This window comes from Denticeps clupeoides, chromosome 4, assembly GCF_900700375.1.
Source record: "Denticeps clupeoides chromosome 4, fDenClu1.1, whole genome shotgun sequence".
Taxonomy (NCBI): Eukaryota; Metazoa; Chordata; class Actinopteri; order Clupeiformes; family Denticipitidae; genus Denticeps; species Denticeps clupeoides.
The window spans coordinates 12,831,791-12,859,749 of NC_041710.1; the positions used below are offsets into that span (position 1 = coordinate 12,831,791).

Here is a 27,959-nt window from a genome sequence, read left to right on the forward strand (position 1 = left end):
TAGCAGTTTCAATAAACGTTTGTTTTTATTATCAGAGAGCGTTCAACCTTTTATTTTTAAAAAACTAAGGTAATTAAAAGATGGGCAGAACACAATGATAAACCTTGGGTTGACATCTGTATAGAAATATTTGGGCCATGGTCACCCATTTAACCATTAACATGCTCAACTCAGACAGACACAATAAAAACAAATCAATACAAGCAGCCAGATGACACACCAGAAGTTAGCATGTTTTTGGTGGACAGCCTCAACATATTTATGCAGAGTGCTAACCATTAACAAGGAAGCTACCTATCATTTATGGTGAAAGGGGAACACTAGACAGCATAACACATGCAATGGAAACACAGTATAATGTTCAACTCTTCAACAAGAGCAGAAACCTCACATCACAAAACCAGTCCTGGTGATACCAGTCCTGAAACCCATGTCATTTTTAACGAAATAGTAGTCAGCTTTACAGTGTAGGGTAAGACAATTCACCCCTATTAAATCTAATTTGACCAGCCATTCAAATGATCCCTGGGTCTTCCTGAGATTTAACTAAGGTCCAGGGGGATGGAACTTGGTCAGAACACATTAACTGGCTATCCTCATAAAGTGGCATTCAGCAGTTAAAGGACTTGACATATTCCCACCCCCCATGTTTCACAGATTCCAAGAGATTCCGGGGCTGATGCTTTGGCGTCACTGGTAGGTAAGGATAAGCCAAAAATAAGCAGAGACTACATGAGAATTAGCAGATCAGAGAGAAAACAAATATAGCAGTACAGCAGTATGTGGCAGTGCAACATATTTGGTAGGAGGTTAAAATTGATTTTGACTACTGTTTTTGTTGGGATGGGGTAGGGTTTATAGAGGAGAAACAGGACCCTGACAACAACTGTAACGTGTTCAGCTATTAAAACAGGATTATAATCAAGATACTAGTCCTACTAAAAGATCCCTTGAATATAAATAACATTATAATAATAGAACAAGAACAGTAACATCAAAGACAACAATACATTGCTTTTCCCCCCATGAATATACGAATAAAAATGTAAAACCCATTTGACCTTATAATAGAGAATCCTTAATAAACATTTTTCTTATTAAATAAAATATTTCTTTTTTTTTTTTTTCTTTCTTAAAGCAAAAAGTGTTTTTTTTCTTTTTTTTTTTTAAATACACAGAAACACTGGGCCATTGTAGTTGTTCAGGATACATAATGTATTGCTCGGACCTCCTATTAAATGGGGGAGATTACAACAGAGGTACACTGGTTACCTTTTTTCAGGTATTTCACAATGTTTACTTCATTAGGATGGTTGTATTGATATTTATAAAGGAGCCTGGTGTCAATGCTCAGACATTAAAATTCATTCATTAAAAAAAAAAAAAGTTGGTCATTAAAAGTAAGCTGTTAAACCTGAGAAGTTTATATATATTATATATATAAAAAAAGAAAGAGAGCGAGTGAATTTATTCGGCCCAAGACAACTTTACAACCTCTGGCAAAAATTGTATATGCTGATCTCTCTGACAAACATCCTATGTTCAAGGAAGACACGCCGAAGACAAGAGACACTAAAGATTTACAGAATGGGACAGCAAAAATAAGAGAAAGCAGACACTTGGATGTGTGAGGGCATAACATAGGTTATTACAATAAATAACAATATACCACTTATTTTAGTATAAATATATACACACATCAGTTTAATAAAAGACTGCATTTCTTTAGCTTTTGTGAAGGCACAGTAGGGACAGAAGGCATGTTTTCCTCTTGCTTTCTATGTCATCTCAAGTTTAGACAATTCACCACAAAGAAATCCTAAATAACAAAGTTCCAGAAACACAGAGCTCTGATAAGAGCTGCATTCAGCATCCATTTGGGTGACCACCTTAAAGTATTTCATAAAAGCAGAGAAATGGCATGTAGCCAGGGGAATTATGAAGATGACAGGACAAAAGTAATTTACATGCTCTGAGGCCAACCGCTTACAGTAACTAATAAAACTGAGCTGGAGCAGTCCCAGAGCACACATCCTGCTTAGTGAATCTTTAAAAACACATTTTGATTAGAGTTGTAAGTTGAAGAGTTAAAAAAAAAAAAAAAAAAAAATCATCTCCGCCCTAATGAACCAGGATGGAACCACTTTTAGAACAACTGCATCCCTAAAAACAGATACTGGGTATTAATCAGCGAGAACTACTTTGAACATATAAACTTGTATAACCAAACACTATAAATCAACAGTTAAGTAGCTTATAGGTGAAAAAAGGCCCTCCTTTTCAGACACAATTGGACGTGTGAAGTGATGCACGCCAGGGTAGAGTTCTGTTGTGTGCATCTGCAGCGGCAGCTTGGACAGTTGGCTGAGTAACAGATAGGACACTGATGCTAGGTTGCATCCCACTCTGTTTTGAACTGGATAACAGATTGGCGGTCTGTGACTGGACCTCTTAGCATTGCATCCAGTGCATCCATACTGCAATGGCCATTGGGTAAGGAGGATGAAGATGATGACGACGAAGGAGAAGGAAAAAATGAGTGTGAGATGTGTGAAGGATTGGTGGAGGTTGAGACCGCTGATGGATTGGGAGTCGAGGAGTTGACTGATGAACTGGCGGTGGATGAGATAAGCGGAGGATTTGCAGTTGCAGTGGAGAACAGAGAGTTACTAGAGGAGGAGAACAGCAGGTGATTTGAGGGTGGATATGATGAAGGACTAGAAGAAGAGGGCAAAGGAGGACTGACAGATGTAAGAAGTGATGGATCAGAAGAGAGAAATGATGGGTTTGAAATGGATGAGGAGGAAGAGGAGGAGGAGGGCGGAGATGAGGCAAAGTAAGGTGAAGAGCTGGTGCCTGAGGTGACTGTGGTGGGAAGAGCAGAGGAATAGAGTGACACGCCCGAGGAGGAGATGGATGGCGATGAAGATGATAGAGAAGACACTGCTTGAGACGAGTTGGAGAAATATGTTGGAGGGATGGTTGTGGAAGAAGAGGAACAGTCCAGGAAGTCCAGAATATCGTTGGGTGAAGGACAGTGGTCCGCAGGTACCTGGGTGCTTGTTGCCGGTGCGTATGATTGGGTAAGGGGTGGCGGGAGTGTCCTGCTAGGAAACTGAGGCTGCAGCTGCATTGTTCGCGTGTTTGACGTGTGTGTGTTTGAAGCCAGCTGCGTGTGTAGGTCTGCCGGGTAGAGAGATCGTGTGTTTACAGCGTGGGAGCTGGCAGCATGCAGAGTATTTGGTGAGAATGGGTTCAATGTTTGTTGTGCTTGGGCGCTCGCAGCTTGCTGGGTGGGTGGGAGCAAGTCGCCATCTTGGCGCTCCAGCTGCCGCAGCAGTGCACCTGGCTGCTGCTTTAACACATTCACAGTGTTTGTCGTCTGCTGCATTGAGTGCATTGCTGTCTGAGACACATGGGAACCACTCGGCCGTGATGGAGGGACACTTGATGGCAGGCCCCTCATATGCCCGTAAGAGTTGTACTGACCAGACCACAGATTGGTGCGAAGTGCAGGTGTTGTGAGCAAACCAGCTGTTCGCTGCTGTGACTGTGGCACCAGGCCTGAATGTGAGACGAGCAAGTGACTGTCCTGCGAAAGCATGCGCGATGTTGCCGGTACGTTCCGTGAACGCTGCGGTAGAATGGTAGAGCCGTGCAGGCGAGACTGTGTCTGGATCTGCCTCTGTAGCAGTGGTGATGTGTGAGCTGTGCTCTGCTCTCTGATCTTCTCTTGCGATATGAGCTTCTCTAGGTTTAGGGTTTCAGGTGGAGGAGGTAATGGTGGGTGTAGGGAGGGGCTGTTTTCAGTGGTCCCTCCCTCTGTCAGGTGTCCATCTGGGGAGGGCAAGGGACTGACTGTCAAGTCTAGCACCTCGTCATCATTAGGCACTCTCTTGGGCCGAATGGAAGGAGGAGGAGCAGGGAGCAATGGCCTGCCCTGATGGCTGGTTAGCTGGTTAGCAGACCTGGAGCGAGAGTAGAGGCTTAAGAGGTTGGGGATGCTTAGATGTGGGTGGGCGGCGCGAAGCTTTGCCAGACGCATCAGAAGTTGCTGCCTAGCAACCTGCTCTTGGGCTTGCTGCTCGCGCTGTCGCCGCTGCTCCTTCACTTCATCATCCATTCTGGCCAACTCTGCACGCACCTGAGACACGCAGTTCTCTGGAATTTTAATGCCTGGTGGGTGAGTCACAAAAAATAGAAAGGGTATATATAAAATAGATGAGCCTGATCTCACGTCAACCTTGCCAGCTTCAGCAAACACATTTGTGATAATGCTGGAGGCTACTCACCAACTTGCTTGCTGTTTTGCTTGGTTTTGAGACGGACAATCTGCAGAATGCTTGAGTTGGTAACATCAGACACAATGTCAGACACGCGCTTCCAGACTCGCAGGAGTGAGCCACAGAGCATGTGGTACTGCCTGAGGCGCATACCCAGCCAACATTCATGACCCTGCTCCTTTTGCTTACAACGGCCTTTCCTGAAAGTGAAAACTAAAGTATAAAAACACACACCCACACCTCATATGCACCCTGTACACACACACACACACACACACACACACACACACACACAACCAAACACTCACCAGTGCGCATGGCTGCACTTTTGAAAGGAGAACTCGTACTGAGTTTGCCAACAATCTTTAGCTTCCTCTGGAGTCACCTGTAGCAAAACAAAAGTTCATGGCTTCAAATTTTTTTTTCCCTATCTAATTAACACAGAAATGGTAAGCACTTCACAAAAAATATATGATGTAAGACCATCAAGACCACAAGAAAAGAGGGAAAATTTCTAATTATGGCTTTAAAAATGCTATAACAACCCCACCAACCCTCCTCCTTGAACAGTCACCTTATTGTGGTGGAGGAGTTTGAGAGCCCTAATGATTCTAGGAGCTATGCGTCTGGGGAACTTGATGCCCCTGGTAGGGTGTCCCATGACAAATTGGTCTTAGGTAAAGGGTGAGACAAACAAGGTTTCAGAACGGCCTGGGGTTGGAGCCCGTGAGCGAGCGCCCGGACAAGGAAACTGATTATCGGGACATGGAACATCACCTCTCTGGCAGGGAAGGAGTTGGAGCTTGTGGAAGAGGTTGAGTGGTACCGGTTAGATATAGTCGGACTCACCTCGACACATAGCATTGGCTCTAGAACCCAAGTACTTGAGAGAGGTTGGACACTATCCTTTGCTGGAGTTGATCCGGGTTAGAGGCGGAGGGCTGGGGTTGGCTTTTTGTTAGCCACAAGCCTATTTGTTAGGTTTTACCCTGGGGGACAAGACTCCCTGCAACGCTCACATGGGCAATGACAGCATGAACTGGAGGGGCGTGATTGGGAGGAATGGTCTGCCAGATCTGAACTCGAGTGGTGTTTCATTATTGGACTTCAAACGAACACCATGTTTGAACATAAGGATGCCCATCGCTACACTTGATACCAGGGCAGCCTAGGTCCCAGGTCGATGTTTGACTTTGTAGTCGTATCATCTGACCTGCGGCCAAATATTTTGGTGAAGAGAGGGGTGGAGTGGTCAACTGATCACCTGGTGGTGAGTTGGATCAGATGGCAGTGGCAGTCGCCGATGCAAGTTCCGGTGGAGTGGCAGATTGGGAACTGTTCTGGTGGACTGGCAGACTTTTGTTAAGGGCCATTCAGTCCCTGTACCAGAGGACCATGAGCTTGGTCTGCATAGCTAGCAGTAAATAGGATCTGTTCCCAGTGAGGGTTGTACTCTGCCAGGGCTGCCCTTTCTCACCAGTTTTCTCACCACAAGAAGGGAGCAGGAGATCGACAGACGGATTGGTGCAGCGTCTGCAGTGATCTGTCGTGGTAAAGAGGGAGCCTATGGTGATGAGCTTTGAGTTATGACCGAAAGAACGAGATCACGGATACAAGCGGCTGAAATGAGTTTCCTCCGTAGGGTGACCGGGCGCAGCCTTAGAGATAGGGTGAGGAGCTCGGACATTCGGGAGGGACTCAGAGTAGAACCGCTGCTCATCAAAAGGAACCTGTTGAGGTGGTTCGGGCATCTGGCCAGGTTGCCTCCTGGACGCCTCCCTGGGGAGGTGTTTCGAGCATGTTCTGCCGACAGGAGGCCCCCGGGTCAACCCAGGACACACTGGAGAAATTATATCTCCAATCTGGTCTGGGAACACGCCTTGGGGTCCTGCCGGAGGAGCTGGTGGAGGTGGCTGGGGAGAGGGCTGTCTGGGATTGCTGCCACCACGACCCAAACCCAGATAAGCAGAGGAAGATGACGACAACGCCAAACCTACCAAGCCTAGTCCTAATGTCAAAGCATTTTGTTTTGGTATATTTGTTTCAAATTTTTTATGTCTGTGGTTTACTCACCTTACGATACCTGAGTTGCAAATTGTCAAAACTCTCAGGGTGAGCCTGTTTACCAATGTTGGGTTTGTAGACAATGAAGTTATGTCCCCGTCCATGCTCAGCCAACAACACACATGGCTGACTTCCACGCAGCTGTACACACAGAGTACGCAAAAAAACAGACACACATTAATATTCAAACATCAAAAAATAGAATAAAATACAAAAAGAAGCTGTGCCACCTAGTGATATTCACTTCATGGAACCAATACAAGAATATGAAAGAACGTCTAATACATGAGAGAGTATAGGGTGGTAGTAGCCTAGTGGTTAACGCACTCGCCTATGAACCTCGCCTGTGAACCAGAAGACCTGGGTTCGAATCCTACTTACTACCATTGTGTCCCTGAGCAAGACACTTAAGCCTAAGTTGCTCCAGGGAGACTGTCCCTGTAACTACTGATTGTAAGTCGCTCTGGATAAAGGGCGTCTGATAAATGCTGTAAATGTAATGTAAATGTAGCATATCATGATATATTCCTCAAAAAAATATCTTGGGAGTATTACTTTGATTCAACCTAAATTTACCCCTGCCTTGAATAATTATTAATGGCTTATGCAACAATAGAGCCACAACCTGACAAAGAAACCTCAGATATGGCCTCCATTGAGAAACATATAATGTGTGGTATAATGTAATGTGTACACTCATGATGTTTGTTCTGTGGACGCATGCCCTGTACCTTATGTGACAGGTAGAAACCCTCATCATCACCACTGAGCGTGTCTGCTTTTTGGTGAGCCTCATCCCATGGCAGACCACGATCTACACTTATCTGTGATATAAAAACACACATATGAGCAAAACAGACTATAATGCAGTGAATATTTCATTTATTATATCACATAAAGCCATTTATAACAATCTTTAATCTGTTCCATCTCCTCAGAGGAACATACACAGAAAACGATCTAGAATATCCGTGATTAGAACACACTATATTGCCCATTGTTAAACTCAGAGGTCTTTTAAGAAAAAGCATTTCCACAAGCAATGTACAATGAGTACTTGATCTAAATAGCTGTGTGGCCAAAAGAATGATTCTTGTTTGAGAGGTTGATCATAGAAAAGGCTTCAATATTATAGGAAAAATAAAGACTTGTGGTCTGATGAGTCCAGACTGACCCTGTTCTAGAGTGATAATGAATCAGGGTAAGACATGCTTCAATCATGCATAGTCCCTACTGTACAAACCTGTGAAGATAGTGTTATGATCTCTGGTTGTTTCAATAGGCAAGGTCAGGGTTCAGTAACATGATGTCGCAATAAAATGAAGTTGACTACCTGAATGTATAGAATGACCACACATTTCCAACAATGGATTTCTTTCCCAACGGTGTAGGTATAATATAAGACAAAGATGGCAAAATTCATCAACTCCAATAAGGATTGTGGTTCAGGGAGCATAAGCATGTTTTTAGACCCTAAGATCACATGAGCATAGACTACCTTATACAGTATGACTTGTCCTTCCTGGGGGTTGCCTGGAGTCAGGAAGCGCTCCTGAGTCTCTTCATGGATCTCATCATTACCAGGAGCTAGATCTGAACACACACAAAATTATTATTCTCAAAGCAAAGAGTACTTTCAGGCATCAAGCAAATAACTTAAACAATAAGGCAATTTATTTCCAAGAACACTGTAACCAAAGCACTGCAAAGGAACTATGTCAGCTAATCTGCTAAATCAGTGACACCACGGGCAGGGGGCAGAAACGCAACAACCCTGTTTTCCATATGCACAGTATGAAGATATTTTACACACAGAAAAACAGCCTACATTGTGGCACTTTCTGCAAGAATGCAGCAAATATTTATTAAGTAATAAGAAATCAACTGCTGTGAATGCAGAGGGAAAATGCTAAATTCACTGACTACTAGTTGACAAAAAAATAATCAGAAATAAATGTGAGGCACAGTGCACAACATAATAAGCAGCTAATAGAAAGAACAACTGTGTCCGTTAGCATCCTAGCCGCTCTAACAAAATACAGACAACTTTTATAAACAAAATCGATGCCATAGATAGATGAATGACCCACCTAAGATACCCATGTCATATTTCCCCTCCTTCTTGTCTTTCTCAATCAGGTGGTCAAAGTTGTCAGTAAAATACTGGAACAGAAAATTCTGCCGATGAACCTCCAATCCCAGGATGCGGTTCAGGAACTTAGAAATGGTGCAGTCTGTATGAGGGATGTTTACAAAAAGTGTTCAGTTACTGGATATGATGATAAATTATACATGCAAAGATTCTGTGGCATTTTGTTTCAGTTTGTAGATATTTAGATAAATTACAGTTTTAAGATTCTATAATGGAAGCAGTTTTACTGGCGTGTAGGCAGTGAATAAGACCAACATTTTAATTTGCTTGCTAATTGCTCCTATTTGTCTCTGTGAAAGCACCATAGAATACAGCACACACAGTGAAATTTCACCTCTGCATTTAACCAATCTTGTGAAGGAGCAGTGGGCTGTCATAAATGGCATCTTGGGGTGTGGGAACAGTACTTGATTGACACCTTGCTAAATTGTAGATTCAAACTGGCAACCTCCAATGCTGCCTACTAAAAAGACTATTTATAATCTATTTTAGAAATTCAGCCATTAGTTTTCTTCACCTAGAAATAAAACAGCTAATCTACAGTTAAAAGGAAGCAAATTTTAACTAAATCAATGAAAACAATAATTTTTATTCATAGGTCTCACCTTTCTCTGCATTTATGACAAAGCGAGGGTTGCTACAGAGAATACCCACATCAATCATACCCTGCTTCATATCTGCAAAATCAAGAAGACATACTGAAAAACATTTGCATGGAAGACAAAATGTATTTATTTTTGTGATTAACAGTTTTCTTGATTCATCCTGTTCTTGTTAATCCATATATTCTAATAATAAATAATATTACCAAGATGTTCAGAAGTTAACTATGATTCATACCTCTGAAGAACATGGCATCCCCACCAGGGTATTCTTTGGGTGGAGGGACAGTGTTTTTGATGTATCCCAGAATAGCTTTGGTGATTTTGTCCAAAGCTTTGGTGCCGTACTAGAAAAGGGTTTTGCAAAATAAAATGCCAATAGAGTAAAAAAAAAAAAATTTCAACTAAAAATACTAGATAAATACAGTGGGTAAGAAAAGTTGACATGTAGAAATGAAAATGTTGACATTTTTGCAGATTAATTAAGAAAGAAAAACTAAAATATCACATTCAGTATTTAGACCCTTTGGTGTGTACTGTGTATATTTAACTCAGGTTCTGTCCATTTCTTTTGATCATTCTTGAGATGGTTCTACACCTTCATTTGAGTCCAGCTGTGTTCGATTATACTGATTGGACTTGATTAGGAAAACCACACACCTTACAGCTCCCAATGCATGTAAGAGCAAATGAGAATCACGAGGTCAAAGGAACAGCCTGAAAAGTGGAGACAGAATTGTAGCAAGGTACAGAAGGACTCAAAGATGATGAGAAATAAGATTCTCTGACCTGATGAGACCTTAATTATAAGCGGTATGTGAGGAGAAAACCAGGTACTGCTCATCACCTGTCCAATACAGTTCCAACAGTGAAGGTAGTGGTGGTAGAATCAAGCTGTGGGGGTGTTTAGCAGCTGCAGGGACAGGACGACTGGTTGCAATACGGCCAACTACAGGGATATCCTGTATGAAAACCTTCTCCAGAGTGCTCAGGACCTTGGACTGGGCTGGGCTGAAGGTTTACCTTTCAACAAGACAATGACCCTAAGCACACAGCTAAAATGATGGCGTGGCTTCAAAACAACTCAGTGACTGGTCTCGAATGGCCCAGGCAGAGCTCTGACTTAAACCCAATTGAGCATCTCTGGAGAGACCTAAAAATGGCTGTCCACCAACATTTACCATTAACCTGCCAGAACTGGAGAGGATCTGCAAGGAGGAATGTCAGCGTGTGAATCCAGGTGTGATTTTTTTCCCCAAAAAGACTGATGGTTGTATTAGATCAAAATGGTGCTTCTACTAAATACTGAGCATAGGTTCTGAATATTTAAGACCATGCGATATCAGTTTTTCTTTGTTAATTAATCTGCAGAAATGTCAACAATTATGTGTGTTTGAGGAAAACATTGAGGAAAATGCAATATAACAAAAACAAAAAAGTTTAAGGGGGTCTGAATACCCACTGTATATATAGGTCAATAAATTACATGATTATTATATTCACCAACATAAACCAGCAAAGAAGTGCAAACCTTGTTCTCAAAGTTGAATCTGCTTAGGTCTCTGGACTCTGTAGCTCGTCTGTCACCATGAGTTAAAGCACCCTGAGAAAAAATAAAATCACTAATGTAATGTTTAATGATTTAAAGTATGTTTATATGAGAAAACTACATTCAATACAGGTCTTAAAAATTAAACTTGCAAGGTAATTTAGTATTTGAGAGATGTTTGCATTTCAGTGTTTACCAGACTCTCAAGCCTTTTGGCCACAATGGAGGCAAAGCGTCTCTCCCCTGCAAGCTCTGAGATCAGGAAGATGTATTCTGGAGCAGTAACCTGGTTGGAGCGATGAGTTCGGCCTGCCACACACAGATATGCTCAGAAACAGGTTTACACACATACACTCAAAAACAAGATGTCTGTCTTACATAATCATGTGAATAATTTATTTTTTTTCTCGGTGTGATATTAGGATGAATATTTTCTGATTCTAAATAGTGGGCCGGTACGTAAGAGATAAAATCCTAGCTGACTAACCAAATTGCTGGATGGCACGGTCTGCACTCCAGGGCAGCTCCAGTGTCATGTGAACCCTTCTACGCTGGTTCACCACACGCTTATCTGCCTGCAGAGATATGCCTGAACTTGCTGCCTCTGAGATAATGGCCACCAGCTGAAAGAGCAAGAGAGCAAGAATAAGATGTATTGAGGGAGAACAGGATAGTAGACTTACATATTCAGGGAAAAAAGTATTATGTAGCAAATAAGCCAAAATCAATTATGATCAATTATGGCTGTCCTCTCACCTTCTCTCCACCCATGAAACGCTCCTTCTCTCTGATATTGACATGGTCGATAGTGAGACCTTGCTCTGCACGAGACTCGTAACGTACGCAGTCGCCTGATATCCGTACCACACGGCCTTTACGTCCGGTCATCTAAACATACATATATGCAAACTCACATCACTACATATAAACATATACAGTGAAGGTTCAATCTCCTCAGGATCTGCACTGGTAAAAGGCCAGGGGGGTCATCTGGGCATTAAACCAAAAACAGGAACAGGCGTGTTCTTTATGAGCGTGCCTTCCTCATTTAAGAACAAAATGTTTTTAAAAAGGTCCCATAACCTGAAATTTTTACTTTGTGAAATTATTTATCATTAGTACGAGTTCCCCTGTCTATGGTGAAAGGTAGTGTTCTTTAGTCATTCTGCTACACTTCACAGAAAGTGGCAGAACAGATGGTCGGATCTGGAATTTGCCCCCTTATGAAGAAAAAAAAGGCCAGTCTCCTCTTTGTCACGCCTCTCTCCTTTGTCATTTAAGCTACAGACATTGAAACAGCGAGCCCTGGGAAAATTAAGTGACTGGATCAAAGTGGCTGTAACTGCACAAAAGCTTTATTTCAGAAACAGACTTCAGATACAGTATTAGGGGAAAACCAATACCTATATAAAGGCAAAAAACTTTAAACATTGAGGCTTTGTAACAAAGTCATCTTATATATATATGTATATGTATTCCCACTTTGCTTAGCAGTCTGACTGAATGAGCAAGTTAGATGGTTTTACCTCAGCCACTCTCTCAGGTCCTCCGAACCTATCTATGAGCTCGTCCAATGTGTTGAGGGGAAGCTCTTTGCCCAGATCTGAGATTTTCCTCAGTAGACCCTGTTTCAGTTCCTCTAGTTTTGCTGTACAGATGAAAAAGGCTGATTAATTGGAGGGTCTTAAAACAAAACAAAACATGAGAAAAGCCAGCTCAGCACCAGTCAAGATAAAATACAGTTTCTGAAATGTTTATTTTTAAATGAACTACAGAACATTAAAATGACCACCCCATTGTTATATTGCTGTGCAAAACATTTCAAACTGAATTGTCTTATAAATCCAGCATTCTCAGTGCTGTACCTGTGTGGCCGTTGATGTGGTTGACAAAGATGACATCATCATTATCCTGCTGGGACTCAGGGGAGGAGTTTGAGTCACTGTCCATCCTCTCAAAGTCAGAGCTGCTGCTGTCACTAATGCTGATGATCTCCCCTTGGTCTTTTGCAGGCTTTGCAAACTTTGGAGGTCTGCCACGTGGTTTACCTACCCCAGGCATGCAAGACATTTATTCTAAAATATTCTTAAGGTAAAAGGATCTTCTTAATGTATTCATCACGAAATAAAAAGCAAGGTGTGTGATTCAGGGCTTACGTTTCCTTTTGTTTCTAATGGGCTTATCTCTCTTAGGTTTCTCTAATGGAAAGTGCTTCTGGACCAGAGAGTGGAATACACGCCTGTGGGGAAGAGAAAAAAAAGTTCCCTTTAAACTGAATTATGATGTTGATGAATTGAGTTGTGTTTCATCACAGAACAAACACGTCTTATTTTAAAATCAAAATGCAATGTCATTAATTCAGAGGAGACTGGAAAAGTACCAGAGCTACACCACAGCTTCAAGACTAAAATGTTTTCAGTGGTTTTCTTAAAACCACCTGAGTTTCAAATTAATACTGTTGCCCATTCCAAAATAGCAAAAAGAAATGCTGGGTCATTTGTTTATTCATTCTGTGGTTCCTTGAAACACCGTCTGTAAAATTGTTGTCTGTAAAAGCACCAGAAAGGGCAATGAGAGGCAATGTGTAGCTTAATGAAGTCTTAATCACAGGTCAAAGGTCACTCACTCAGCAGCTGAAACAAAACGGTCCAAGTGTCCATCATTCTCATCAAGCACCTCTCTGGTCCGTGCTTCTCCTGTGGATTGCAGACCAATCACGATGCACTGTTGATAAATAGGGAAAGGACAGTGAAATAAATAACATACTAATACAGTAGCCTTAAAACCTAATTTAAATATATGATGAATGATCATTGAGCACATTATTCTAAAAGATTAAAATCAATATTTGGACCAAAACTTTTCTTTTAAACAAACTAAAAATTAGCCTATACCTTGCCCTGCTTCATCTCAGTCTCAGCCAGCTCTACCAGCCGGCGCACTTTGGCTGCTATGCAGAGGTATTTGAAGAATCGCTGGTGAGATGACCAGAACTGCCCCCACAGAGACTTGCGCGACACTAGACCCAGGGTGTCTGCTGCCTTCAGGAACACAGCCAAGGTCTCTGCCCACTGAACAGTGAAGACAGTCACAGAGAAATATCAAATAAATGGTCCTTTTGGTTTTAAAAGGCTAACAATTACAGAGCAAATAGAGAAATGCACAATAATAGGTTGTAATGATGTAATAATAGACACAAAAAGAAAAGAAAAAAGCAAACTAATAAAAAAAAAAAAACACACACACACACAAACCCCCCCCCACCCACCTAAGCACTTCCAAAAATCTGTAAATAGGTTAGAACAGATAGTAAGCATATGAATAATAAGACCATGTCAACGATTGTTGAACATGTTGAGGAAAGGACCTCATATTTTACACTTCAATGCTGTGAAATTAATTCTTTCAAGTTTTTAATCTTTCAACATCTGACAACCATTTAGTATGGGTGGGCGGGGCAGAACTCAATCTACTTAATATAGCATGCTGAGTGAGAAGAGAAGGATAAAACATGGGGTTTATCAGCATTTAACTGTGTTGCCTCTCCAGTAATGCCAAATAGGGGGTCTGGTTCCAAGTCAACATGCATTACGAAAGAAAGGGTATGAAGATGTGTGGAGATATGAACATAACCAAAACATATGAATAAGGGTGGCCTCATTAATTTTACATTTGTCACAATGAGGGCTGACCTCAGAGTATATATAGGATAAGCCCTATGTACAACTTTAAGTGACAAGCACATAAGCACAAAATTTTGTTATTCATTTTAAGTGCAGAATTCCCGAGGTCATCTGAAAGAGGGATGCATAAGTCTTCCTCCCATTTGGTTCTAAGCCTGTCTGAAGGTGCAGGTCTGAGAGTAAACCTATTTTAATCTGGATAGAGCATTAACAACTCTATGAGGAGTAAACCAACAGCAGAGTTAAATGTCAGTGTAAAGTTTTACACACATGCAGCGAAGATTAAACTGTACACAGTGTGGATTAGTGCCACCATGCATTGCATGGCCAGTTCAGTAGGGGCGTTAGTGAGCCCTCTGTTAGGCAGAAGATGGGGTATTTGATGGGCCTCTGGGGGGAATGCTAGTTTTAATGAGTATTATCCCGGTCGCTTGCTTCTTATAAGCGCCTGTGAGGTTCAAATAAAAATTGACTTGTTACTACCCAGTCTCCTGACCAGTCCTTCTGACAGTGAACAATACAAATTTATTATAGTTTCACTGATGTAAAGAAAGGTGTAATGATATTGTCAAGTAGCTACATAATATAGTTCTGATCACAGGCATTTAGGAATATAGTATCATGATGTAAAAAAATACCACAACAGAGAAATAAAAATTATGTATCATTACACATTTGAGTGCTATTATTGATCTAAAATTGGAGAAAAAATATAAGGTGTAATCATATCACTTTCAGTAAGAATAAACCACTCTCTCAGTGTTCAATATTTGTACACATTTTATTGTTAATTTAGTAAATTAATTACTGGCCAAAGAGTAAATTTTACTCTACTTTTGAGTGGTACCAAAATTGACACTCAGTTTTATTACAGTGAAGTCATGAGATGATTCCTTTCTTTCATCCGCTCTTTGACCTGCTCTGGCTTCACACTCACCAGTCTGGCTGCCTTGTTGTACACCAGCTTGAACTCGTTGTCCAGTGCAATCTCCTCGATGCGAAAAGACACACCCGAGAAACTCAGCTGCCGTGCAATGTACATGCCGCTGACCTTCATGTCCATGGCAACAATCTCCATGGCACCCACACCCCTGCCAAAAGATAAGCAGGGCTGTGTTTAGCCAAATGTAACCTAAAGGTTTTAGGTTGACAGCTTGTGTTTCAGCTGAGCCCTCTGCTCGTCTCAAAGGAAGGTTCTGACGTAAGTCTTTGTGTCAGTCAGCCTCATTGTGTCAGTCAATGACAAATGACTACATATATATCTACCTGCTCAAGTAGCAGATTAAATATATAGTCTTGTTAGCTGATTGGGTGAGACAGCAATAGTGCCAAATTATCAAAAAGAAAGGAGGAGAATAACAGCATAAAAAAGAATTAGTGAATGGTAACTGCCATTTAAAATAAAATAAAAATAATAATAATTCAAACAAGGTGGCAAATGGTTGTCTTTTAGTCATTCATCTGTATTCACAGAAGTCAGACATCAACGTTTATCTGTAAGGTAACACGGCACGATTAGAAAAATGTCTGATTCAGGCTTGCTTTCAAATGATTACAAGTCAAGTGCCTGCAGATAAAAAAAATCCTGACCTCTTTTCAATTGCATGCAGGAAGTCCTCGAAGGCCTTGAAAGGCGTCCCCTCACCCCAGATTCCCAGTCGGCTCATGTAGATCATATTCTTTGGCTCAGAGGCCCCTGAAAAAAAAAAGAAATTAACATAGAATGCCAGCAACTTGCTAATCATAACCATGATAATACAAACTTCCATTCACAACACAAACAACCTTAGCTGACAAGAAACTGCCAGACAACTATCAGGAATACAAACGTTTCCCAAAAGCTTCACATAAACTATTGCAGCTTAACCTGTCAAGCAAAGAGAAGCTCACTCCATGTTTCACCAAATGAAAAGTATACCTACCTGTGGCACTGGCGTAGACCACTCTTGCTTTGGGCAGTTTGCTCTGCAGGTCTAGTACAGCCTTGCCCATCTTGGTGGACGTAGCATTTTTGGCTTTATGGCATTCATCAAATATGATCTGATAAAATGCAAGGTCAAGGGTCTAAATGTTTAAATGGATGAGATGTTCATAATCAAAAGTTTAATGTCTTAGTGTTTCCCAATCTAACATCAATAGAAGGGTGGTAGTAGTCAAGTAAGTGGTAGTAGTCACTTACCTATGAACCCAAAGACCATAAAGTCATAGGTTCAAACCCAACTTGCTAAACATTGTGCCCCTGAGCGTGTCCAGAGGGAACTTGCCCTGTAACTATTGGTTTTAAGTCACTCTGGATAAGGGGGTCACTGTATCATTGCTAAGAATATGGGATGTTTGGTCAGGTCGGAAAAGGATACAACACCATCAAAATTAGGCTTGCACCAGTCCAGGATTTGCTTGAGCCTCGTGCGGTGCTGCCCACCCGCTTGGCTCTCACCAATCAGAGCAGAGTATGTGGCAAAAAGCACGCCCTCTGAGGTAGCTGTGTCTCCATACTTTATCTAGAGGGGAAAAAACACATACTTCAATTCAAAAGCATGTGGGAAGACAAACAAAACTGACCACAAATACACATGATGCTTAACCACATTAACAGGTTGACTACCTCAGTATTGGCCTTAACATGTACTGAAAGGGGTCTACGCTTCCCTAAACTATAATGTTTGTTTGAAAACACTCAGATTTATTCAGTTATTTTTTAAAAAAGAATAGATTGAAGAATATCTGTATCCTAGATTGTATGGACAAACCACATGCTGGACACATCACAAGTCTGTGCAGTGACTGCCAGTGTTGAGCAAGAGCAGAAGGTTTTACTGTGACCAAAGAGGAAGTGCACTTTTTTGTCCCCAAATGTACAGATGAAGTAGAAAGACGATGTTCAAAATACAAATAAATATCAACTACATATGAACTTTCAAACCAGACAATGGTGATGGTTTTCTTGGTGGTATTAGCCTAGATGGTAACACACTCACCTATGAACCAAAAGACCCAGGTTCAAATCTCACTTACTACTATTGTGTCCCTGAGTAAGACACTTAAACCTAAGTTGTTCCAGGGGAACTGTAAGTCGCTCAGGACAAGAGCATCTAATAAATGCCATAAATAAAAATTTTCTTCTACCTTATTCAAAGCATGGACAGGGATGTTGGGTGCATCAATGTCTTTGAGATCACGTTCAGCATCATACTTCAGGTCATTAGATACACTGAACCTATAAAACAAGAGAAAGTCAATCCACATAACACAAAATGTATGATGCACTTATGATGCATTTAGAACTTTTAGTCTCAAATTTATTCTTTGGTAGTCTTCATATTTCATTTTCTAACACATAGCCAAAGAAAAGTCATGATTATCAGTGACTCAAACTATTCTTTCCTTTTCATTTCTTTCTTCATATTGCGTGAGATGTGACACAAAGGATGTTTTCTATTCCTCATTTAAACTAGTTTAAAGTGTCACTTGTAATGCCTGCACCTGCACTACCACAGATGAGTATAAACAGAAATTAAAGGATTATCACATGCTCAAAGCTCATTTGGAGTGTGTTGCATTCCACTTCATGTATTCCCCCCCTTCAGTTAAGATGTGGGATATAAAACCAAGAGCACTGTTTTCTGTCATATTAGCATTTTTAATTGATCAATAATTAATAATTAAAGCCACTTACCACAGTGCTCTCTTCCTGCCCTTCAAGTAGTTCTCTAGAATGATACCTGCCACGGTGCGTCCCTTTCCCACCCCTGCACCATCCCCAATAAGGAAGCCGGCCCGCTGTCCATTCTGTAGGATCACCTCATGTTGCTACAGGCATAAGCACACAAAAGATTAAGAAAGGAAAATTGGGAAGACTACACAACTCTACAAAATACACACACAAAAGACTTTTACCTGTACCAAGGAATGAAACTACTGATGTGACTTCATGCTGTGAGAACACAAAACCAGCAGTAGCAGCAGAAAGTTTTTAAGGCTGACTATACTCAGCATTAAATGTTCTAGTTGACCAGTTTAAACTCAGTCTAAGACTGAATATTTTATTTGCAAGTGTTTTTGTTATTTTTATTGTAGTTTTAGAAATATAAATCACACATAAACCAACACACAGACACCAAAGGCAAAATACCCCACCCAACCCTTTGGGGGGAAAAAAAGAAACCAAAATCGAAAAAATAATAATAAAACTTTTAGTCAGTTAAACTGTCCGATGCTTGGCTAAGTCAACTTCTCCAATGGTAGGAGGACAGATAATTGACTCAACCACATATCCATAGTTGGCATATTTGGAGTCAACCATAATAACAAGACACATTGTCTAGGCAGAAAGAGCAAAATGCAAAGCAGGGACCTAGTGTCACCATCAAAAATGCCCTCATCCAAATGATTTAGAAAATACAACCTATGTTGTATAACAGCACATAGGTCTTTACAGAAAGGTATGCTAGAAGCATTTGGGAACATTTTCTACAACTGAACAGGGTGATATAGGTCCTGTGGAAAAAGTTCTATTCACGTATATTGAAAATAACATTTTGGAAAAAGGTTGGAACAAATGGAGGCCCATAGAACTAATGGTTCTCATTCCCAGACAGACTTCCAAACATCCCACGAAGATGGTTCAGTGCTGGACAATAAAGCATATATCGCTGAAATTTAGCCTTTGAAGGAAGTTGAGATAAACAATACCTCTTCTATGTCTTTATCTTTACTTTACTTAGCAGACGCTTTTATCCAAAGCGACTTACAAGAGGAAGACACCAGCAATTCTCATTCTCGTTTATGTTTTTTTTTTTTTTTTTTATATATATAACACAAGATAAACCAGCATAACTGTGCAGAAACTGTGCATGGGATACCTGACAGGCGTAGATGATGGCCTCCAGCTGCAGGGCAGATAGAAAGCCTCTGCTGATGGTGCTCTCAGGAAGTGAGACTGTATAGGTGATGTCAGGAGGAGGCACACTTGACAGGGTGCTGGTCTCCACTACAATATCTGGATGGGAGATGCCGATGGTAGCTGCCACGAGAAAAAAAAAAAAAAAAAAAAGTCATTGGATTGTTCTGAATTAAGTATGTACAACGTTTATATGGCTTGACAGCACTCATACATTTGGATGGCTTGTATTCAGCGTAGGTGTCTGCATGACCCAGTTCCTCAGTTTCTTCCTCATCTGCATCCTCCTCCTCCTCTGCTGCAGGTGGGGCCTGAACAGGAATCTGGGGCTGGATGGATAAAGGAAATAGTAATGGGGAATTAACAGAGATTGTGCAAGTAATGGGATTATATGAAACAACGGTAGGAGAGCAGTAGAGGAAAGGAGAGGAAGACTCTGTGCTACCTGTTGTCCTCCTATAGGTGTGCTGATGTTGATAATAGCTGAAAGCTCATCAAAAGTACAATTTTGAATCCTCAGACCCTGCCAAACAATGAGATATAAAAATAAGATCTCACTCCAAAGACCCATTAATTATTTAATACCAAGCACACTATAGAATGTAGTAATGTAACAGTAGCTAGCAGGTCTCTGCTGACGGCGCTCTCAGGCAGTACAGGTGATGTCAGGAGCATTTTAATCCATTCACACATGTATTGTTTTTATCAGAAGCATAACAAAGTTTACATGGTGATGAGTTGAAGCACTGTGATGTGGCATCAACCAAATAAACTGAAAAAAAGTAACAGCAACACAAAAGGCCTCCACCATATGCAAAAATCAAGACATTGACCACTCACTACATTCACTGTGAATGTGTAAATTATTTAGGAAGCCCTAAATTCCATTTTGCTACAATAAGGATTTTATGTAGAATCTTGTACAACCTTGGCATTCATATACAAAACTGCACTTATTCGACATTCAAGAAGCATTTAGCAAGACTTTGTTTCAAGGAAAAAAGCTCCAGTAATATTGAACAGCAATTATTATTTTAAAACTACAGACTATAAATTGTGTTTCCTGGAAACACAATAATCTGTTATTAAACACGCTTGTTATTATTGCTGTTATTAACATGGCAGCAATAAGAAAACCATATCAAAGAGCAAAACGGGGGTAGTGGGTAAGACACTCGCCTGTGAACCAGAAGACCCGGGTTCAAATCCCACTTACTACCATTGTGTCCCTGAGCAAGACACTTAACCTTAAGTTGCTCCAGGGAGACTGTCCCTGTAAAATACTGACTGTAAGTCGCTCTGGATAAGGGCGTCTGATAAATGTTGTAAATGTTAATGTAAAATGTAAATGTAAATTAATACTGTATTATACATGCATGCATATGGTGTACCTGACTGAGGTTAGCTATGTTAACATTTCCCCACTGGCCCATGGATATGCCATCAGAGGAGGTGTGGGGCAGGCTCTCTGCAGGGTAGTCGGAGAGTGACTCCGGAGGGGAAGAGAACAGGGAGTTGTTGGAGAGTTCATCAATGATGTCCTGAGGAGAAAGAAATCCCATGATCAGTCATCTTCTACAACATTCACTGCATTCATTGACAAAGTCACCAATCAATTGCAATCAATCACCAACTTTCATTGAAGGCTTCATCGTGGCAGCATGCACCTAAAAGTATCAGCATCTCCCATTCCACTAATGCAGTTCAGACGTGACTAAACGAGGATCTTTCAAGACAGACTTCCATAGTCTAACTTTATGTACACAGCTGAGGTGTTTAAAAACCAGCACACAAAACAAATGCTGCTGATAGAGCTCTATGAAGACTAAAGATGTCATTATGGAAAAAAGAAATACTATAGCAATAAATAAAGTAAGGGAGATGGCTTTGCATAAAATCATCAATGACAATGTGGATTGTACTGTTTAATGTTATTCTTCAAATTCAGGAAAATATTTTAAATATCACACCTGTTTCACATGATCAGCACAAAACACATTTTCCCTGATTTTAATAGAAATATCTGATTTAAAACTTAAATTCCACTAGGATATCATTTAGAGCTCTACTGACCCAGCTTTACTGACCCTTGCCTTTCACATCAATCCATTTCACATCAAATCATATGATGATTTTAATTATTTTCGAGCTAATGGAAATATTTTATTATTGTATTATGTGACATGAGAAGTGAGAACACAGTAATTCATCTGACTGATCCTTTGGGAATATGTCTACACACGTCAGACATTCGTTGAGACACAGCTAAACTAAGCAAGGCAGTAAGTCTGGTCCAGAGCACACTTGTTCACCTGTGTAGGTTACCATGGTAACTCAGAAGGGGTTCATTTAAAACATGTTGATGGAACCAAAACAAAAAGAACCTCAGTGACATATATTTAATAACACTACTAACCACCACCGACAAGGCAAAAAAATGTATTATTAAGAACTGAATTAGGATTTATGTTAAAGAACTCCTCCCTTTTGGATTCTGACTCTGGACAGTGCTGACAATATGGAACAGATCAATTTAATTAAGGTCAAAGTGTAACTACCCCAGCATGATATCTGTTGAAATTCTTCATGATCTTGCTCTTTAACATTTCTCCCAGATCTATAATGTAAAGTACACGTCTAGCCTAATACACCATCTGTCTCAGACATTGCAAATTTCACTCTTTAAAAGTCACATAACAATAGAACAATCACTTTACAATAGAACACTCAAAACAAAACTGTTAAGCAGAACTCTGAGTATGAGGGGTAAAAGTGCTATGAAGTGGAAGTATGTAATTATGCAAAAGTGGCTTCTCCAGTCTACTCTCAAATGGCTCTATACTGGCAAAGTGTCACAGTATGTGCTCAAGCTGCGACAGAGGACCTGAACCCAGCTAAAACTGTTGTCAGGCTTCAACCAGGCTTCAATACTGTGCACAATGACAAGAAAAAACAGAAAAAAAAGAGGCAACATTAAATCAGAGGTTCATAATCATACCTTGCCACTAGAAGGGGGAAAAACCGATACAGCATAATATAGATACAGACACATCTGTATGGGGAAGTAGTAGCCTAGTGGGTAACACACTTGCCTAAAACCTGAAGACCCAGGTTCAAATACCACTTACTACCATTGTGTCCCTGAGCAAGACACTTAACCCTAAGTTGCTCCAGGGGGACTGTCCCTGTAACTACTGATTGTATGTTGCTCTGGATAAGGGCGTCTGATAAATGCTGTAAATGGAAATGGACACCAAATTTCTATATTTTGTATACAAATGTTGTGTTTTATTTAGTGAGATGTTAACTTGAATGCACGTTGTAATTCGCTCTGGATAGGGACGTCTGCCAAATGCCGTAAAGGTAAAATGTAAATGAGATCAGCAGAGGTAAAAGTCAGCAAAGTGAAGTGATTGTCACATGTGATACACAGCAGCGCAGCACAGCACACGGTGCACACAGTGAAATTTGTCCTCTGCATTTAAACTATCACCCTGAGTGAACAGTGGGCAGCCATGACAGGCGCCCGGGGAGCAGTGTGTGGGGACGGTGCTTTGCTCAGTGGCACCTAAGTGGCACCTTGACAGATCGGGATTCGAACCGGCAACCTTCTGATTACGGGGCCGCTTCCTTAACCGCTAGGCCACTACAGACTCCCCTCCTGTAGATGGCGCTGTACAACTTAGTTCTTGAATTACCACTTTCAGTCACACTTCTGTAAAATATTCAGGCAACACAACAGATTTACAAGCTCATTTGAGCAGGAACCATCCAGATACAGTACAGCAGAAAACAAAGCCTACTAACACGAAAAAGACCTGCTGAAACCGCAAAACAAACTCGCCTCAGACTCAAAAAAATTACGAAATTGGTAGTGCCTTTTGCTGTCAGGATTTCTACCTCTATAACATGGTTGAAAACACTGCGTTCATGTACATGGTCAACACCCTGAAGCCGTGCGGTCTAACGGTGCCAACGATGTACGAGAAGGTAACAAAAATAGTAAAAAAAATATATATATATTTTTTTCTCTGCAGAAATATTGGTGCTTACACGTGATTGCGGAACTTTGAGAGCCAATTAGTTTTATGTCATGACCATGTCGTAAACATTATTAATGAGGCATTATGAGGACTGGCTAGTGATTTTAACATTGGCAAGCTGCTGAAAGGGACAGTGGAGGAATTTAGTTTCACAGAATGACTAAACTAGAGGTAATGATCCACACCTCAAATAATCTTTTGTTGTGGGGCATCGGATATTACTTTAAGAAGAAAATGTGAAAAAAGAAGACCCACTGGAAAAAAAGCATTAAGTTGCATGTAAATATTTCTCAGTTGCATAAAGGCCTGAAGACAGGAATGAAAAAATATGACATTCTGCAGCACAAACAGTTCCTGCTGGTGTTTTTGGGACAAACAGAATCATCTGAAGTTTCCTGAGGACTGAGGGGGAGAGCGCTCACCCTGGACAACAGGGCTGACTGTTTCTTTTTTAAAGACAATAAACAAAATATTAAAAAATATATTTTAAAAAGATATGAACGTAAGGGGCAGTGGTGGCCTAGTGGTTTAGGAAACGGCCCAGTAATCAGAAGGTTGCCGGTTCGAATTGCCAAGGTGCCGCTTTAGCAAAGCACCGTCCCTACACACTGCTCCCCAGGCGCCTGTCATGGCTGCCCACTGCTCACTAAGGGTGATGGTTAAAAGCAGAGGACACATTTCATTGAGTGCACTGTAAAACTTCACTTTATCATTACAGGGGCATATTAGGTCAATTTAATTCAGGTTTGTATTCTGTAAAACCTCTAAATCATTCATCAACATTATTAACTATGTTGCCCAAATGTATGCACCTAACCCTATGTTTGCAATTGCTGGAAGAACCAAATCCTCTTTAAAAAAATCTTTAGAATTAGAATGGTTAATATCATTATGTAGATAAGTAAAGATGCATTATTTGCCAAAAAAATAAAAGGTTAGCACCACCACCTGCTTCCAACCAGGCTGGTCATGTCATAGCTGAACTCTTGTTAAGTAACTAGACTGACCCTATAAACTACAACCAACCATTTCAACAACAGCATATACAAAACAATAAACTCTTACCTGAGTAAAATCATTGCCAGTCAGGTCAGAGAAACGATCAAAGGAGTCAAACATATCCAAGACTCTGGAGTTTGAGTGGTGCTGACTGAGAGAAAGGGAAAACACACACATTGTCAAGCAAATATATTACATATCATGCAACAATCATAGATTTAGACATTTGGACATATAATGTTATTTTGTAATACTAGTTCATACAAACACAACGCCTAATGTATACTGTGAAACCTGTTGTGACCAATGTGTGTAAAATAAAATTGTATGTAATAAATGGACATGAAGTAATGTTTTTCACTGAATTCCCCATTTGCCATTTTAAAGTGTCACATTAAAGCACTGTTAACAACGACGGGCCATTTTTCATGGCATGAAGGCAGTTTTTTTCTCAGTGCTATTTGGTCACACAAAAAACCCTGAACCATCATCACACACAGTCCACACCTTGGCATGTACATGGAATTTTGTGGTAACTATAGTAAAGTACCAAAAATTTACAAAGTGAATGAACACAACCACAGACATCTGGGCAACAGCATAAGGAAGGAAGGAATGAAACAAGTACGCTACATTTTGCACGATAACTTGGTTAAACCTTTATTCCACTCAATAGCTGCCAAACTGATTTGTTCATCACAAACTCTCTCTGCAATGACGCTCCTCTCTGAGTTGTTCTAGGGAGACTGTCTCTATAACTACTGATTGTAAGTTTGCAACATGCCATAAATGAAAATGGTACAAAGAAAAATATATAAAAAAAAAATAAAAAATCTATATAAAAGCAAAACAATGCTCTTGGTCACTGAATGAATGCATTGTTGCCTCACATGATCAAATAGTACTGTGTAACTTACCTAATTTACAAAAATGAGCAAAATGATGACCAAAGACCCCAAGGAGAATAGCACAAGAAACATATCCATTTTGACATCATCCCTAGACTGGTATAATGTTGTTTCTGCACCTACTAATTACCTGACTCATACCACATGATATCTGGCTATTTGATCTAAGCACTAACACGCCTATGTGCATTATATGATCGCTAAGCTTGTGCTAGAGCCTGTAATGATACTTTTCAACATATGATTTTATTTGGTTAAAATATGGACACTGGGGGCACGTTTTTCCATGATGTGAAAGACCAAAAAATACATATTTTGGAAATTAACAGATCGTAAAAAAAATTAACTCTAGCTAGCTATCTGCATCTTCTGGTTTGTGTGTAAATTATTGCATTAAGAAGATAAACTCTTTTATATGTATTACAAAATATAACAAAATTTATAATGAGAGGAGCCCATAACAATGACCGTTCTCATGGCCCGTTGGATGGCCCCTTGTGTCAATACATTACAAGCATAGCACAAGGTTGCATTTCGTACCTTTCTCCTCAGTTTCCTCTCCCATTTTCTCTCATCATAATACCTTGTTCATGGGCAGTCAGTGGACATCTCAAGATCATGCATGTGGGTGCGTAGAGATGTAAATGGTGTGGGCTGGGTATAACTTTCCCTATGAATTGTGTAATGCTGTGTTTTACCAACTCTGCTTCATACTGCTCCAATGCTTATTATATTGGCAGAACATCTGTGACATTTCTATAGAACAATTAATTAAAGCAGAGGTTCTTTTATAAAAAGTCCTGTTCTTGAGGAGCAACTAACTCCTTTGATATTTTTGTTCATGAGCCATTAAATCGTTGAAGACACTGGCTTGTGATAAAATCTGAAAACTTACAAAACACAATAAATTGGAAAGGTGAAACACAGCTGTTTGTCAGATCACAGGGTGAGTACCAGATCTGGGGGGTATTCCAAAATGCCAGACATACAATGCAGAGCACTCTAGAGGCATGGTCTGTATTTGTGTTGCCTTATTCACCAACTAATTAACAATTTTGCTGGTTTCAAAATATTACATTAGATTGTTATGTGAATATGCAGTATTTTAGAATTCGAAAGTGAAAGTGGAGTGATTGTCATTGTTAAGCACTGCAGCACAGCACACAACGAAATGAGTCCTCTGCTTTTAACCCATCACTCTTGGTGAGCAGTGGGCAGCCATGACAGGTGCCCGGGGAGCAGTGTGTGGGGACGGTGTCTTGTTCAGTGGCACCTCACTGTTTATTGTAAGGCTTGGGTGTTTTGAGTCAAAACTATCAAATCTGCACCGGTGTAAAAATCTATTCAGAAATATCTTTTGTTTCAACCTTAATTCTGTCTTAAAATACATTGCCACACCCTTGAAAATAGAATATCTCACCTCTCAGGTTGCATAGGAAACTGCTGGTTATATCCAGTTTGCTGAGAGAATCCCCATGAGTTTGAGGGGTATATCTGGCTCTAGAAAAAGAACAAAATAAAACAGTAATTAAGATTAAGTTAAGATTTAAGATAAATCACTATCACAGATTTGGTATTTTAATCAATTTTATATGTATTAGGACACAATGTACATGGGTTATTTTAAATGTATATATCAATTCAGACTAGAAAATAAGGAAATATATATATATATATACACACACACACACACACACACACATATATATATATATATATATATATCAAACTCAGTCTTCCCTGATCTAGGATTTGTTTGATTACTCCTGCAAGTTGACTGAGTCTGCCCTTAATAAGGTGAAGAAGTGGCTGAGTGTTACCTCCATGGAGGTTGTCAGTGGAGGGCTGGGAGGGCCATATTCTGAGCCACCCAGCTGAGACTGTTCCTGGGGCAGGTAGTCCTCCTCGTCCATGGCAACAGACACAATCGGAATGGGCATCAGGTTCTAAGATGGACCAAGGGCGACGGAACCAACGAAGGTGTCAGACAGCACTCCTCCAGGCGTCATTCTCTGTCCACAAAATAAGACATGGTATTACAACACAGAATGCTGCGAAGCCACTGCGTTTCTTGAAAAGTACCACACCAATTACAGCACAGTAGAAGAAGTGGAACACAAGCAAAAATTCAACAGGGTCCGGTCGGAATTCGCGATCAGTTTTTCTTTTTTCGACGTTTCGCTCTAGGGTCAGAAAACAACGACGTAAACCCCCCTCCTCAGATGTCTAAGCGCGATACATAAAACTGGCTAGAGTGACCTACTCAGAAACTCTGTACGGGCTAGCTTGATACGTAGCTACTCGGCTAGCCACCTTTACTCTCGTTTTCTGCGCTATCGGACTGACCCCTCGGTTAATGGTCGCGTTGGGTACGTCTACAACAGCATCCTCGAATATCTCGCGGAATTTAAAAGGCGTATGGAGCGCACACCGGCCAAGCAACTGTTTTTAAAATCCAGCCGGGCCAAACCCTATTGTCTGAACAGATAGCTTGCGTGCTAGCGGCTCAAGGCGAACTAGGCTAACACCGACTAGCCAGGTCCGCTCCGAGCTCCTATCGCCGCTGACACAAACCCACCGGAGCGCGAGGCGTTTACCCGCTACGGACGCTCGGACCCCGATCCTGGACTTCCCTCTCCGACAGAAAAAGCGTCCGACGCAGTCGCAAGGAAAACGGCGAGAGCCGAGACCCTAATCCATAATTTTACTGTGCGGTTGTTTTTCTTACTTCCTGGTCGCCGTCGCCATCTTAATCTGAGGCGGAATCTTCCGCAAG

General features: G+C 40.8%; 1 protein-coding gene across 3 annotated transcripts; it reads right to left on the reverse strand.

The window, feature by feature from the left end:
* LOC114788648 (protein strawberry notch homolog 2-like) lies at positions 1-27,950 on the reverse strand. Of its 3 annotated transcripts, none has more exons than XM_028977418.1 (32): positions 27,912-27,950; positions 27,004-27,195; positions 26,604-26,683; positions 24,342-24,426; positions 20,625-20,774; positions 19,679-19,756; positions 19,448-19,562; positions 19,196-19,356; positions 18,010-18,143; positions 17,460-17,550; positions 16,691-16,834; positions 16,256-16,373; positions 15,924-16,029; positions 15,271-15,424; positions 13,545-13,721; positions 13,277-13,374; positions 12,807-12,889; positions 12,516-12,698; positions 12,177-12,298; positions 11,407-11,538; positions 11,138-11,273; positions 10,847-10,959; positions 10,633-10,704; positions 9,340-9,448; positions 9,105-9,176; positions 8,438-8,581; positions 7,846-7,940; positions 7,079-7,171; positions 6,357-6,488; positions 4,592-4,668; positions 4,293-4,483; positions 1-4,176 (listed from the first exon to the last, which is right to left on the reverse strand). In XM_028977418.1, exons 2-32 carry the CDS (start codon positions 27,121-27,123, stop codon positions 2,390-2,392), a joined length of 5,352 nt encoding a protein of 1,783 aa, XP_028833251.1. In that variant the 5' UTR covers positions 27,124-27,195; positions 27,912-27,950; the 3' UTR covers positions 1-2,389. The 3 variants fall into 3 exon arrangements, with proteins under 3 accessions (XP_028833251.1, XP_028833249.1, XP_028833250.1); XM_028977416.1 differs by having other exon boundaries at positions 27,781-27,922; XM_028977417.1 differs by having other exon boundaries at positions 27,762-27,922.
* Between the last annotated feature and the right edge of the window lie 9 nt (positions 27,951-27,959).